The sequence below is a fragment of the Xiphophorus maculatus genome, chromosome 9 (genome assembly GCF_002775205.1).
Source record: "Xiphophorus maculatus strain JP 163 A chromosome 9, X_maculatus-5.0-male, whole genome shotgun sequence".
In the NCBI taxonomy this organism is placed as follows: domain Eukaryota; kingdom Metazoa; phylum Chordata; class Actinopteri; order Cyprinodontiformes; family Poeciliidae; genus Xiphophorus; species Xiphophorus maculatus.
Window position 1 is genome coordinate 18,131,355 of NC_036451.1, and position 16,512 is coordinate 18,147,866.

The 16,512-nt window shown below is 36.4% G+C and overlaps 1 protein-coding gene across 1 annotated transcript; it reads left to right on the forward strand.

Annotated features, from left to right (window-relative positions):
• Positions 1-1,965: 1,965 nt before the first annotated feature.
• Positions 1,966-13,580, forward strand: LOC102230349 (AN1-type zinc finger protein 5-like). The gene is made up of 6 exons (XM_005795621.3): positions 1,966-2,086; positions 3,198-3,396; positions 3,683-3,794; positions 6,066-6,208; positions 7,856-7,963; positions 10,030-13,580. Exons 2-6 carry the CDS (start codon positions 3,237-3,239, stop codon positions 10,176-10,178), a joined length of 672 nt encoding a protein of 223 aa, XP_005795678.1. The 5' UTR covers positions 1,966-2,086; positions 3,198-3,236; the 3' UTR covers positions 10,179-13,580.
• The last annotated feature ends 2,932 nt before the right edge of the window (positions 13,581-16,512 follow it).

The following is a 16,512-nucleotide window of genomic DNA, read 5'->3' on the forward strand; positions in this document are numbered from 1 at the left end:
GTTTTTGTGTTTCTCTTTAGTATTTATTCTGATCTATTAGCTAATAGTGGGATTATTGGATAAGTGTTGTACATTGCAGTTTCAGCCTGTCAAATCTTTGTTGAAGACACTTCATAGAATGCAAACACATTTCACTGACACAAAACCCAAACTACGGTATGCCGACCACTATCCAGTGGACGGATAGTTTCCAATCTTTATGCCCCCTCGGAAACTGAAGCCAATTTTCTCCAATTAGCCTCACTGATCAGTGTTTATTAATTTTAAACTTAAACACCTTAAGTTTCCTTCACATTGTAAATGTGTGAAAATGCTATTATTACTATTGAACAAAATATGCTGTTGTATTTTAACTTTATTTCACAATTGTATTCATATCCTTGCATACACCAAATAGACACACACACCTTTAATTCTGTCTGAAGTAAAATCAGACCAAACTTCTCTTGCTTTCAGTCAGTTAGAATGATGAAAATTATTTCTGTTTGCCAAATTCCACAATGAAAGAATATCTTGATCCATTTATTAAGTCTCCAAAATCTGAAGTTGCATAAATTTACTCAATTGTATTATGTACAATTGTCCTTGAACTGTATGACCTTATTGGAAATCTTTGCCCATTTGGAGGACCTATTGAAGTTTTGCTTTTCTTACTGATATCTTTGGATGTTGCTTCAATATGTCCTCAAAATGTCCTTTCCTTATGGTACATCTGCAGCTATACAGCTCCTCATCATGATGCTGCCACTCCCATACTTAATAGATGAAATGGGTCCCTTTATTCTTCCAAATGTAATGATGGTCATTATGGCCAAACAGTCAACTTTAGTTTTATCAGAACACAAGACCGGTCTCCAAAAATTAGTTTTTGTCCCTCTGTGTGTTTGCAAACTGCAATCTGTCTTTTTTATGTTTCTTTTTGAGTAATGGCTTCTTCCTTACCAAGTGACTTTTCAATCCAGCATCCAGATCCTTAGCTTTCCCCTGATATACAATTTGTACATTTTTGGACCAATACACGTATTTCTCTAGAACATACAACCCTACAACTGTTTCTTGAGTAGTGTGATGGTTGGACATTCCCATCATATCTATACTTGTGTACTTTGGACAGATGAATGAAGCACTTTCAAGCATATGGAAACTGTTCCTAAGGATGAACCAGACTTGTTCACAATTGTCTTTCTGATATCTTAGCTGACTTCTCTTGACTTTTTTTTTATTGTGTCAAGCAAGAAAGAAATGTGTCCCAGGTGTGGCCTTCAAATACATCCACAGGTGTGCATTCAATTAACCTATCAGACATTTTCAAAGCTTTAACATCATCATCTGGGCTTTCCCTTTATTATTTAATGAGATAGTAGTCATTCTGTATGTAAACTTTGCTATTGAAGACATTAATAAATAAATTTCTGATGTTCTCACACTCTTGTGGCATTAGGTATATACAGTATATATTTTATAAACTTTGTATTTTTACGTCAGGTGGAGTAGCTTGTCAACAAATAAGCAATTTCCCCTTGGGGATTAATAAAGTATATTCTATTCTGTTCTATTTAGCAAGCACATATACTGTATATTCAACCTATATATTGCTTTCTATTGAAACATTTTTGTAAAAGTATTTCTGCTTATATTTTGCTACCATTTTATTTGTGTTTTTTCTTTCAGTCTGTAAAACACGCAATTTGCACACTACCTTATATTTGTCTGACGTCATTTTAAAAATATTTAATCAGATGTTATCAGTTATTCAGTAGCCTGCTTAATTAGTTGTTTAAGAATTACTTTTTTAATCTTTGTACTGTTTTTTTAATTTTTTTTTTTTTTACTTGAGGAAAATATGTTGCTGTAGTTCTACTTTTTCTAAATCCATCCCTTAGTCAGCTTTAACAGCCCCTCGGTCCAACAATCTTGTGGTTTCTGTTGGTTCCTATGGTCTGAATCGATGAGGATGACGTCATGGTCCCTGTTTCGAATGTCGGGAACGCGCCCTGGGTAGGAGGCCGCGCGTTCTGCTGGGGACACAACTTGTTCAAATCTAAAGCTCAAGGTCGTTGACAGCCTCCGGTACCTTGGATTTCAGGTACTGTTTGTATCTCAGAAAGACATAGGACCGTTTCACTGCGTACCACCAATTTTAAACTCGCCAGAAGAGTGTCGGGGAAGCCCACTCGTTTAGGTTGACTATGCTAGTAGCGCGGCTAACGTTAGCCAGCTAAAGCTAGAGTTTATTCGATTAAAAACAACCCGGATTTGATTGTTGTTTGTTACCAGGGATACATGAGTTTTTATCTGCGTGAGTTCCTTTGTAAGGAAAGGTAAACGTGTAAGTTTTGTTCTTCTTTTCGCGTTGGTATGTAGAGTCAGACGGATAAAACGGCCATCGCGGCTGTTTGCTAATGTTGCTGTTTGCTTTGAGCTAAGCCAGCACTGGACGGCTGTTGTTTTCTACAACAGCCTGTCAGTGGGAAGTTGCTTAGCTTAATTTGAAGCAATCTTCCCTTCGTATTTGCTGAATATTTTGTTATGTAAGACTTTTGGGTATGTTTTTGAGTTGGTTTCGTAGTTGCCATGTCTTTCGGTGTTGTTCCTTTTATGGCAACTTTTTTTCCTGATCTACATCTTGCTTTGCGGCGGAAGAAAGTGTAATCCATCAACTAGCTGCTGTTTTCGCATACCGTCGCTCCCCCTTTAAACGGCGGCGGTGAACGACTCTTTTGTAGCTTTTGTTTGTTGATCCTTTCTGGTTCATTCCTGATAAATCCTCAGCTTAATAGGATAAGCACTTTTTCATGCTTTGCCTTAATATGTGAAAACGTAGCTCTGTTGTACTTTTATTATATTTGTCACCTGTTCTGAAAATGTTATTGTTGTTGCTTGCTTTCTTTTTAAAACTTGGTTTGGATTCAGATTTTGCTTTATTGTTCTTTGATGCTGTAAAGAGTGAACTGGACTTTGTCACTCGGTTATTTGTGTTCGCTGAACATATAAATCTGTTAGGCTAACTTTTATGAAATTTAACATTACAAAGTAATATTGGACCACAACCATCTAAAACCTTGAATTTGCTTCAGCTCTGTTCTCATGCCGCAATGCCAGCCTCCAAGCTCTTTTAGCTGAAAAATGGAAAAACTCATCTGGTTAGATGGGAAATGCTGGACAATTTTGACTAACTGATTTTACCACATTTTCAGGAATATCCTCTCCCACCCCCCTTCCCCCTCTGTCAGAGCATGGCTCAGGAGACCAATCAGACGCAAGTGCCAATGCTTTGCACTATGGGATGTGGTTTCTATGGTAACCCTCGCACCAATGGCATGTGCTCTGTCTGCTACAAGGAACACCTGCAGAGACAACAGGGAGGGGGACGATCCAGCCCTCCCGGAGAGAAAGGTAGGACAGAAAACCTGCCAACAACTGGGTTCAGTCTGATATGGTTCGCTTTCAGGCTTCAGAGCTGCTAAATTTGCTAAAAGGGGTTGGAGAACAGCTGCCTACACTGTGGCATAAGAAAGCAACAGAGTGACATTGTCATGTGCTGTTTAACCTGAACTCTACTTACATCTGATCTTTTTTGTCCAGGGCAGTGTGTTTTCTTTATCAAGACACTTGAAATAAGATTTTTTTTTTTTAAATCTCTCTGTAAGTTCTGTGTTATCACCATTTTCTTTTCACACAGCTGCTACATCACCATCAGGATCACCAACATCAGCAACTGTAACTGTGGAAGACACAAACTCAGAGCTTAGTACAGAAGCAGCAGGAACGCAAGCTGAGGAACAAACAACCAGGTATGCTGACAAACTCCTGGACCATTTCTCTGTCTTTTACATGTATAAAATCTGTCTCATTTATCATGGCCCAATATCCGTTCCTTTGATTACCAATACAGGTAAATGTAAGCATAAAAATTGGTAAAACAATGTTGGCATGAAGATTGAGAATAAGTGTTTTTTTTGTTTTTTTTAAACCCAGCATATTTGAGTTGGTTATTGCTTAGAATATTCTACCTTTTTTCTTAGTTCTGCTCTTTATAAAGTAACGTGCGACAGGGTATTAGGTCCTAATAAAAAAATAATATGACCAGAGATGACAAAATTTCTGCCAAAAACTTGATTTCTCGATCAATTTCAAATATTTACTAGAAAACTGTTACATATTCTCTATCAAAAGTTGTAAATTTTTGTTGTAAAACAACAATATTTTTTTCATTGATTAAAGGCAAAAATGTACAATGTTAAAACTAAGAAATTTGTAAGAAAAAAAATATCTTGAATTGATCAGAGGAAAACTCAGAAGTTTAATGAGATTATGAAGTCAGACATTTGCAGCAAAACATGACAAAAGTCCTGGGATTGCAGTGGGAAAAATTGGAGTTGTGCATCTGGATATTTTCCAGAGTGTAAGTGGGACATCCAAGCTCTTTTCCGGTATCAGAATATCTCTCGGGTGCAGAGTCGACACAGCCATGTTGCAGCTTTCCTGACTATCCGTATCCCGTTCGAGGCGCTCATGGTGATTCTGCACCTGGGACGTGTCATTTGGTACAGGAAGAGCCTGGATGTACTATTTACACTTTGGAAAATATCCAGATGTGCACCTCTTTAATTTGCTACTTCAGTCTTAGATGATGTCAGAAATGTTTGACCTTAGTAAACCTCAGAACTTTTTTACTCCAACTTCTGACTTCATAATGTCAGAGGATGTCTTAGTTTTAATGCTGTAAATTTATGTCTCTAGTCTGGAAAATTGCCCTTTCTTTCTCAGAAATTTACTCTGCACATTTCTTTTTCAAAACGTGGTTGCATTAGTGCTTCAGCCTTTTCAAATGTTTTTAGTAGCAAACTTACTTATGAAAATCAAATTTAAGCAGAATTTAGATTGGTTGAGCGATACATTTGGATTTTTTTTTGTCCTGTTGTCAACTTATTGCTTACATGTATCTAAATAGTTACAGTGTAGGGAAAATGTATGTTTTCTTTGTTTGGTGGATGTATTGGAGGGTGTCAAACTAATTTTCATGTCACACCACATCAAGACCATGAATGTCCTCAAAGGGACAGTTGTGACAGAATGCATAGATAAAATCACCAAATTACAAACTGATACAATATTATAGCTTTTTCTGCATTTGAGTTACACTTCTAATTTTTGTTTTCTATTCACAATGCTGTAATATGTCCCTACGCAAAATATTTGATCAAACAACCATTATCTCAAAGTTCTATTTCTGTGGCTCTCTAATCTCTGAAGAGCTACAGAAATACTAGTATGTCTCAGTAAGTTAGAATGTGACGTAAAAGTGCACTATTTCTTACACATTTGCGTGTCAAGCCACTCTTGAACCATGGACGTCGTCAGAGGCGTCTCACCTGGACTGAGGAGAAAGTGAACTGGACTGTGGACCAGAGTCCTGTTTCCAGATTGAAATAAATTCTACATTTTATTTTGAAATCAAGGTCCCAGTGTCTGGAGGATGAATGGAGAGGCACCGACTCCATGTTGCTTAGAGGTCCAGTGTTATATTTTCGGTCCGTGATGGTTTGCCATCAGTCATAATCATTAAAATGCCAAAAAAATAAAAGCTTGAAATACCTCTATAAAATAACTGTTTCATGGACTGGAAAGAAATATTCCACTTTTGCCAATATAAAAATTTTTTGAGATGTACAGTAGTGAGTATCCCCGCCTGTCACGCGGGAGACCGGGGTTCGATTCCCTGATGGGGAGTGAAGTTTGTTTCAGGTCCCTCTTGAAAATGAGATCTAGATCTCAACGGGGTTTACCTGATTAAATAAAGGAATATTATTATTATTATTATTTGCCCCACAGGCCTCGAGTTTGATACGTGATGTATAACTTTACGATTATCAGCGGCCCTTATCAGATTTCATGCAATGAACTTTAATTGCAGCTTTACTCAGGTTTTCATTTCATCCTCATTTTTCTGTCTTATCTGTCTCATCTTTCTGTTCCCTTTAATAGATACTCTTTTTCCGTAAATTGTTTTTGACTATTTGATCTGTCTAATTTCAAACTATGCTCCTGTTTTGTGATGTTAGTCCCAGCTCTCCGAGCCCAGTAACTCAACAGATGACAGCTATGAGCATCTCCCCAGACTCAGGGGCCGTAGACTCCGATCGAGCAGTGGTTGAGGGAGGAGAGGAGGAGGAAGATGAGGAAGAGGGCACATCCAATAGCGCAGGTGAGCATCACATAAAGGGTTTCCAAAACAAGTCCTTATAGTAGTGTAAATGGGTAAAACATGTCTCTTAATATATGCACTATTTTAGTATCCTAGTATTCAGTCTTTGGTTAAAATAAACGTGTAGTTCTTAGCTTTCACTTTTTGTTTCAGACTCTAGCGCTTTAATGCATATTCTTTGAAACTTGTTAGTAGTCATCATCATACTATTTGTGTGGAGAAGAGTTAAATTCTTATGGTGCTTTGCTTTAATGCTTAGTGATCTGTTTAAGCTCCTACCATTTTCAGTTTAAAAAAAAACAAATATCCACGTCTACAAAATGCGGTATTGATTTGTGAAATTATTGGAGTATGAGATTGCTTTAACTACTAGATAAATGTTTTATGGTTATTCACCTCAAATATGATCCTGTTGCAAATGAGTAATCTAATGAAGGAATGTGAACTATTTAAATTTCATATCAGATTTTAGCTAATTTTTCACAACAATTCAGCTGTCCATGGTGCTTTTGGTAAAGATGTGTGAAATGTTTGATAATAAATTAATCTTTCATCACAGTAGCATTAAAATAAAAGCTAACTTTTAAGTTGAGTACATTTATTTATTGTTGAATATTTCCACTCCTGCAGTGCGATGAGTAGTGAGAAAGTTTTGGGTTTGATTCCAGCTTCCTCCATTGTGTGAACTTGTCTGGGGGAATGTGGTTATTCCCTCAACATGATTCAAGTGGTCCATATAACTAGCAAAGGGCATTTTATCTTCAGTCCACAGCATCACAGAGCCTTTGCCATTCTTAACAGTGGACATGATTTCCCACTGCATCATGCTTTGTTTAACAAACTGCTGTCTGCTTCACTTATCTTCCTCTCAGCGAATACCAGCAACCTTTTTAATTCAAAGAGCTATGTTGTCACCCGCTGCTACAAAATGAACATAGAGCCACATAAAGTGTTAATTTTTATAAATATGTACTAAATGAATTGTATTTTGAAAGCTAGGGAGATTTAAACTAAAATGTATTTTTATTTTTAGATGTTAAAACAAAAGGAATTTTCTCATCTTTACAAGGGGCAAAAAATGAATGCATTTTGTGTAATAAAGCCAGCTAAGTGAACCCTTTCCATATAATTGTGAAAGATGGGTAACCCACTTAAAATTTAAAGCACATAGTTTGAAGCTAAGAAACATTAAATCACTTTTTAAAGCCTCATACAATCGATGGTCTGCTCTTGTAAGTATTCAATGCCGATATCTCAAGAAAACATAAAAAACTGAAAATAGCCACCCTTTCTAGTTGCCTTTATAATTACAAAACATCTTATTTGGTTTTACAAGAGCCACAGCGTAGAATCCAACGAGCCACATGTGGCTCTGGAGCCGCAGGTAGCAGACCCGTACTGTGTGCTAACAGGATAAACTTGGATCCTCATCTAGCCTTGCTTGTAATCGCTCCAGTTAATTGAAACCTTAGATAAGAGCAGGCTTGAATATGTGGCAATTTTCCTTTTAACCATTTCCTGACTTATAACTTTGGCACACAATTGTCTTTCTTAAATTGTATGGATTTCTTTTTGGCCTGCCTCTTTTGAAAAATGACTAAGGGTCCTCCCTCATCTAAGTATATGCTGTTTTCCTTCTAACATCAGAACCTGTGGGTGATGATGCACAAGCTTCTTCTGAAGGTGACCAAACCCCCGATAAGAACAAGAAAAAGAACCGCTGCTTTTCTTGCCGGAAGAAAGTGGGCCTTACTGGTAAGTAGGGAGAGCAGTTTCCACACTTTCAGGGTAATTATTAAGCTCTGCCGTGATGTTGGGCTCAACAAGTTTGCAACTTGTGGCCAACTTGTGGCCCGGGATTGCTGCAAATCTTTACTTTAAGCCCAACATTTAGTAGACCCCTCGACCTCTCTGACCGTGTAGAAGATTGGAGACCCAATCTCCAATCTTCCACAATCTTATTGCATTATCTCTGTAACCATGTAGAAGTGGAGATCCAATCTGTTATCCAACTTCTACCAAAACATTTTAGATTTAGCATTATGAATTTAAAAGATTACTGAACTTGTATTGGATCCTTTTAAAAGTTTTTTAAAATTATAATCTTTCCTCTAGGAGTCTAGGTTTTGTTTTAAAAAGCTACAGTATGTGACTTTAACAAAAATCTGTTGTTTTTATTTTTTACACATAATCTATAAAAAAATTTAACTCCTCTGCCTCCTTCCTGTGCTCCTATTGCCATCGGAAGAAATGCATTGCTCCTGGTCAAGAACAGCCAATCGGAGCCAGGAGGAAGGGCATAGTGCTCTCAGTCAACTTCATATAGGTGCTGCTCAGTGCAGAAATGGCGAAGAAACAACTTGCTGTTCCACGAAAACTGTTTATTTGTTGTATTGGCAGTCATGCTAACTCTCCTGGGCAATCAAGGCAGGCTCTGTTATGGTGAACAGCACAGCAGGACAAGTGGGGGTTTGTGAGCAGCACATACACAAGGGTAATTCACAGCACTATGACCCTCCTCCTGGCTCTGATTGGATGTTTGTATTGTACACGCTCCATATTTTGCTTTAGAAAATATCCAAGATGGTGTCACGCCAGAAGCACTCAAAATATATTTATATTTCACACAAAAAAAGACGAAACTAGGGCCAGTTGCAACATGTTCAAAACTTTAATCACAACAAAAGGAGGAAATACCTCCAACATCCTTACAGTTGACCACACTGCATACAACCAATATTGTACAAATGTGGAGTGTTTGATGTATTGCTTAGCAACGTATCAAAGCTTTGAGCTCAGAGTCCCCTGCTATAAATGTCCCAGGTAACGTTAAACTCCTCCGCATTCTGGATATTGTATTTATTTTTGCGCCATACAGTATGAATAATCTTCATCTCACATTAACATTTACAGTCATGTTCAATAAATTCCAATATATTTTCTGATGAGGCTTATCTGTTATATTAAAAGCACAATAGCTGTTGATGTGCAGGAAGTTGCATTTGATGTTTAAATGTTCATTTGTCAGGGGGTTTCATATTGCTCAAGCCAGTTTTAACTGGTACATATTTTGCTGGTTTCTTTTGCAAATTACTGACTTTAGAAACATCTTTGAAAGGGTTTTTTTACTCTCCTTGAAATGGCAAAACTTTAACTGTAGAATCCTATTATGTAATATTGTCTTTAATATACTTTACTGGCTCAGTTAGGACAATTGGCGTTACAAAAACCGTTCTCAGCGTGTAACCCTTTGGAATTGTGAATTCATACTGCAGCACTAAGCATTACTAAAATGCTGCCAACAACTCCCAATGGATGTTGGATGGATGGAGGTTGAAAACACCTGAACAAATTTGCTGCACTCCTTCCTCTTATCTGAAGTCTGTTTTCAGCCTGAATGAACAGCAGATAGGTAGCAGGAAATTGTTTTTTTAAAATAGCTTCTTCCATTTTAGTATTTCCTCTTACTTCAAATCTTAGCCCTTATTAATCACTTTGAGTTGTCTTTGACATGCAACAACTTGTGCACTGAAAAAGGGATTCTTGAGCTGCCAATCAAGCTAAATTTCCTATTAATGGAAAAACATTTACTGTCTGAAAGATTTATATGAAAGTACTTTAAAAAAAAAAACTGTAGTTAATTGAACTTTTAACTACGGTTCAAAGTTAAGTGCAACAATCCACATAAAGCAGAACTGTTTGGATATGGCCTGTACTTGCATAGCGTTTTATTAAGTCCAGAAGACCCCAAAGCATCAGTTTGTATTCATATTTTTTATGCTAATATTTAATTAAATAGTTTTCTTTTTCTTTTAAATCAGGTTTTGACTGTCGCTGTGGCAACCTGTTCTGTGCCATCCATCGCTACTCTGACAAACACGACTGTCCATACGATTACCGGAGTGCAGCTGCTGCACGCATACGCAAGGAGAACCCCATCGTGGTGGCTGAAAAAATTCAGAAGTTATGAGGACTAAGTGCAATAAAAGTCTCTACGACTTTGTGAATTTGAACAATGGCAACTTGGATGAAAAACACCCGACATCGTGGCTTCATTTGTTCAAGGTAGTCGAAGGCGGGCGGGGTGGAGCGACGTGGTCGCAGCAAAAGTCAAGACACGCCCCTTACTAGTATTTCCCTCCCTCTCTTTCTCTTGCTCTCTCTCTCTCGCTGCTAGTGACTGCAGCTAAATCTGAGTGTCAGTGTTTTGGGCTTGTATGAAAGTGTGTGTGCGCGTGTGTTTGCATACATCTGCTTGAGAGTTAGGGAGAGAGTAGTAGGGGCTTAATGGACATTTGTTTTGCCATGGGGAGGGAAGGGATTTCATTTTAGACCTTTTTGTTTCTCAACTTAGAGGGATCGTGTTAGTCATTTTTATTTGTACAATCCCTGTGGGTCATTGAAATAAAATGGGTATAAGCAGTTTGGGAATGTGCCACAGCCTGGATAATGAAACCATATTATTCAGAAGGTGTTAGTTCAAAAAGAGAAACAAAAAAAAATCATGTGTCAGACCTTTTTAAGGGCTTTGGAATATTTTTTGTCTTAGACTTTAAAATTTCTGTAACCTTCATTTTGAAATTGCTTTTTCCCCCTCTCTTTAGCTCTCATTCTTTGGATCACCACATGTTGAAGTCCGAAGGCTCAGCATTTTTTTCAAAATTTCTTTCTTTAGGTTGACATGCATGGATACTGGGTACATGAACAGCTATTGATTGGGGAGAGAAAGGTCAGAGCTGTTGGAGAACCTCGACTTAACTGAGTGATTGAATCCTGTTTTTTTTTTTTTTTCTGTTTTAATGAGCGTATGACTTCAGAAGATCTATATTAATATATTCTAGTTAGCTTGAATTGTGTGATTGCATTCTATTTATTTTATATTGTTTGGTTGGTATGTGCTGGAGGATTGGTGGCATGTGTCAGCAGATTGTTAGGATTTGCACTTTGCAGTTTTATTTAATGAATTCCATCCTTACTCTATAACCATGAAAGTAAAATAATACAACCTCTCATATGGATTGGAGTGCAGTTTCACTGCAATCTGTGCATTAAGATTGCCTTTTTCTCACTGTTTTTCTTCTTTGAAATAAAGCACAACAATGGATATCAACTGCAGAGCACAAAATATGTGCCAACCCTACTTGGTTTTGTTCAGCATTTTGGTCATTTGAAGTTCTTATCTGAGCTATAGAACAGGCTCAGATGAAAAATAATGTCTTGTTTTAGTAATGAGGTGTACTATAGGAGATTTTCCTTGAAAACCTTTTTTTGTGTGTGTGCATTTTTGTTTTTGGAGTCGGAGTGAGGCTCCACGTTTCTCTAACCACCAGCAGACCACTGACACATGCTGAATGAAAACTGACCCGGGTCGCAGTTAAGCTACACAAAAACATTGTTCTGCTCAGCTACAGCAAAGATTGTCGCCGTGCTGTGCTTTCTGTTCTTTTTTTTCTTTTTCTTTTTTACATAGCAGTCTGATTCAGACGAGTCCTTATGCAAAGATCGCTTCTAGCTAGCTTGTTTTCAGGAAGTTCTGACCTGATGCATGTGTGCAGTTGGACATGAAGCCCAGCGTTGCAAGTTGACTGCATAGTTGGAAATGTTGGAGCTGTAGTCTGGAAAGGCCACCCTCAGCAGTAGCACAATGCATGGCTGAAACCTTTGGGGCTGAAGTTATCAGGACTCAACAATTTATTATTTTTTTTTTTCCAAATGTAAATAACATATGGCTCCAATTCATATAGTATAATCTTTATGTAGATTATTGCCAGGTAACTAAGGTGATGGATTGAGGTGAAGAATAGTACTATGTGTATTAAAGTGCTTTTCATAATTATCCAAAAAAAGAAAAGTGCCCTTACTGGCACTGACAATTTTACCAATTTATTACCCCATTTAATGTACAATTATAACATGTAAAATTTTGTCTTTTCTGTAAGCCACCTGCTACTTGTATCTTCACCAAGCCATGCATCTTCTATTTTTTACAATCATAATGTTTAAAAAAAAAGCCTCCTTACGCATTTAACATCCCTTACTCTGTATTCTGATCCATGCTTTTATCCTGTTACTGAGATTAAAAGTTTATAAAGGCCCCCGTGACGTTCAGGTAGCAGTTGAGGTTTCACGTTTTCATTATTTAAGCTTTCCCCGTAAACGGCGCTTGATCTTGATCATTAAGTATTTATAGAAAAGCTGAAAGGAAACTGAAAGGTGTTTTTTATTTTTATTTTTGTTTGTTTTTTTCCCGAAAAGAATCTAATGCAGATTGTGATCGATGTGAAGCTTTTCTTCTGAGATGAGTTTCCGCTTTAACTCCTCGATTTGAATTCCTGTTGAAGTCTCTGTGTTGGTGATGGACATGTCTGAATGGCTGCTGGGGTGAGGACTTGGCATGCCAATACCGAGCCCATTTACCTGTGATAGGCTGAGCGTCTATAAACCCTGACTGTGATTAATTTCTCCTGCCGTTTTGCATCTAGTGGAAAATTGAAATCCAGATGGGGGTGAATCTTGGGTGATGATGAGACAAATAACAGTCTCGCTTTACGAAGACTTATAGCTGGTGAATTCTGAATATACATACATATATATATAAACATAATTCCCAGACTTTAAAATATTGTTTGATACAGAACATTTAGTTTTGCTTTACAGATGACTTGTAATAAGATTGTTCGGCTGCATAGATCATGGGGGTCCCAGGATTTGTGCTTATTAACGACTGCTCATATCAGTAACCCGACCCTGTAAACAGGCTTTTTTCTAATAATTACGAGCAGTTTGAATGTAAACCACGATATTTCACACAACATGTTATGATGTCAATTTAACAGACTATTTGGATTTTATTTTGACTGTTTCAGGGAGAGAATGGATAGCCAGTTGTCATTTTTACGCAAGTGTCAGTTGAACCACTAACATCGTTTAGACTGTGATTTGGCACCAGCAACTAGAGTTAGCATTCCTACATAATCTAGATTCCATCAGTACATTAGCCTCTCTTTTTTTTCTGTGTATTGATTATGTTCTGCTGTCTTCAATTCAATGTTAACGTCACCGTTGATAATAAATGTCTTGATCATACAGGAGGTTTGATTGATATTGATAAATCTATATCTTACGTTTTGTTTAAGTTCTGTTTCCCCACAGGAGTAAATGCAGATTAAGGTTATTTTGATCACTGTCATTAAAGATTAATTGTGGAGATTTCAGATTAAATTTTTGTTCAGAGATATAGTTCCTGTCCCTTCGCACTCCAGTCCCCCAGAGACACCACCAGATAACCTTTTTTTTTCTTTTAAGAGTTAGGATTGTATGATGTGTAAGATTAAGTATAAAACAATAAAATCACAAAGTTTATTTTAAAGTATACTTGTCTTTTGTTTTCATTTTTATGCACAAATGTATTTCTTTGTTATATACTTTCTTACATTATAACTACAAACATTGGATTTTATCAAGATTTTAGGTGGTAGAGCAACACAAAATAACATAATTATGTTTTGATAAAATAAAAATGATCTGCCCCCTTTTTACTCCAGCACTCCTAAGGAAATTCCTGGCTACTAATTGACAGATTTCGCAAGGAAAAAGGCATTGATTTTAAAAGAGGTCACTTTTGTGGTTTGCCTCCAGTCAGATAGGGGGAAGAGCATGCATGTGGAAGATGATCTAGTTAGATTTGATCTAACTAGAAACATGAAGATGTAGGGATGCTTTTCTTCAGGGCAGGAAAACTGGATGGAATTAAATGCATTACAATCTTTGAAGAGAGCTCATTGGTGTCTGCAAAAAGGCAATAGAAGGGTTTAAGTCAAAGCATTCTTATATACAGTATATTAGATTGGCCTATTCAGTGTCCACAACTAAGTTTAATTGAGAATATGTGCCAAGTGTTGGAAATTGCTGTTCAAACACCTTCTCTCCTCAGTCTTAGCCGACTTTGAAAAATAAAAATGAACATGGCTGACGCATCCCGAGATGTGCGGCTGTACAAAACATTGCTTTGGGAGAGGCAGAAACAAATGCACCCCACATTTCCTCTGATTTCTATATTTAACCAAATTTTGTAAACTATCCTTTTTCTCATGCACAAACTGCTCGTCTTTTGTATAAAGTTACTCAAAGCAATAAAACTTTTTGCTGTAACTAACAATGTGAGAAAGACTAATGGACGTGAATGCTTCTGCGAGGCACTCATGCTCTAAATGTTACGTTGCCGATATAAACTGGCGCTCTTGTCTGCTTTTGTACTTATTGTTTTGAGATTCAACAAAATGCCGTTGGCACAAAAGCTACCATTCAGCTCACATGTGTTTTAATGTTTAACAACACCAAGAGCCTGCCCAAAGGAAAGAGGCTTGTCTGTTTGTGACTACTGTTGTTTTGTAATATTTTGTAAAAGTATAATTACATAAGCAATTGCACTCTGCTGAAACTGCATTCTCTGATGGCATTGCAAAGACTCACACCAAAAACAGCTGTTAGTTGTGGGATCCTAAATCATATAATAATGGATGATTTATCCATTTTTATGTGGATAAATCATATAGTCATATGATTTATGAATATATCATATATATGTGGATATATTTATCCACATAAATATATGATTTATGTGGATAAATCATATATTCATATGATTTATCCTTATAAATCATGGATTTATATGGATAAATCCATATAAATCTGTATATGGATAGATATATGTATATCTTTCCATTGATAGATATGGATATCTATCCATATCTACATAGATTATACCTTTATCTATATCTTTATAGATAAAGGTATAAATATTTATAAATACTGTATATAGGTTTATAAATAAACCTTTATTTATAAAGGTTTATTTATACCTTTATAAATAAAGGTATGAATAAAATACCTTTATTTGTGTATTTATTTACATAAATAAAGGCCACTTTATTTATGTAAAGTTGCCCACATAAATAAGTGGAGCAATATTGCAGGTACTGTCACTTACTAAAACATCCAGAATAAAAAACAGAATATGAACAAAGGTACTTGAATATTTGTGGCAGAAATCTAAATGTTATTGGTAGACTGTGCACACTGTGACATCAATTTAGTGCCCTATTTTCAGCTATGGTTGTCATTCATTTTTGCTCAAGATTCAAGCATCTGGAATGAGTGCTCACAGAAGCCCTGCAGGCCTAAAGAAATTAGATGTTTAACACAGCGTACGCAACATTCTGCTGGTATAGAGGACAACTGTGTTATAATAACCATGTCTGAGTCTTCTTCTACTTCCAAACTATTTGTCACTGCTGTTCTAATTATAGCTTTACTGCTTTAGCACATGCAAAGTAGTTACAAGAAGCGACATGTTTTTCAATCTTCTCTAGTATAAAACTGCATCCCATAGTTGTTTCTGACCTGTGACAAAATGGCTTCTGTTTTAATAACTAAATGTGATACAGACAAGTTAAATTTGCACCAAGCATCTTAAAGCCTGTGCAGAAACTAAATTATATTTTGTTCAGGCATATCTGTATATGAGGAAAACAACTATTCATCAACTAAAACTGAATTTAAGCATTTATTTTCTTTGCGCTTGATTCTTTTGTAGAAATTGCTTAGAGTTTTAATTTTTGACTTTGTAATTGCACTTTAAAAAAAATTATTTCACTTTTGTCATGTACTTTTAAACGAAAAGTTATTTTTATTGTATTTAATTAATTAGATAAGTTGTTACTAAAACCAACTTCTGTATAGTTCAAAAACTTTGAAAGCATTTGGACTAACTAGGTTTTAACATCAAGTGATTCTGGAGGTTAACGTTGATGGTTGGAGTAAAAAAAACATTTTCTCTGTAGCTGTTTAGTTTTTCTGTAAATGTTCAGGATGCTAAGTGGGGATTGTAGAGCACGTATGTGAACAGCAATACCCTAAAATCCAATCTAGCTTTTACTGCGAAACCAGTCCAAAACGATCACCACTTGATTAATATGAGAATATTTATTAGCTGTCAAAAGTAAAACACAAGCTGCAGCACTCTGAACCATCTAAAGGCCATGTAAAACTGATAAAAGCAGGTCAGTAATCTAATCTTGAAGGAAACAAAGGCATGAATAAAGATTTGAACATGCTCTAATAATAGACCTAGTCTAATTTTAGTAACATAACAGATGAAAAATGTTTTATCTAGTTACTTTGTGATGGTTAAATGAAAGGTTCAATCAAAGATTACAAAGAATATTAAGCCTATTGATACAGTAAATAGCACAGTCATCCATAAAAGAACGATAATACCTCTAAACCAAATCTTTTCAACATCT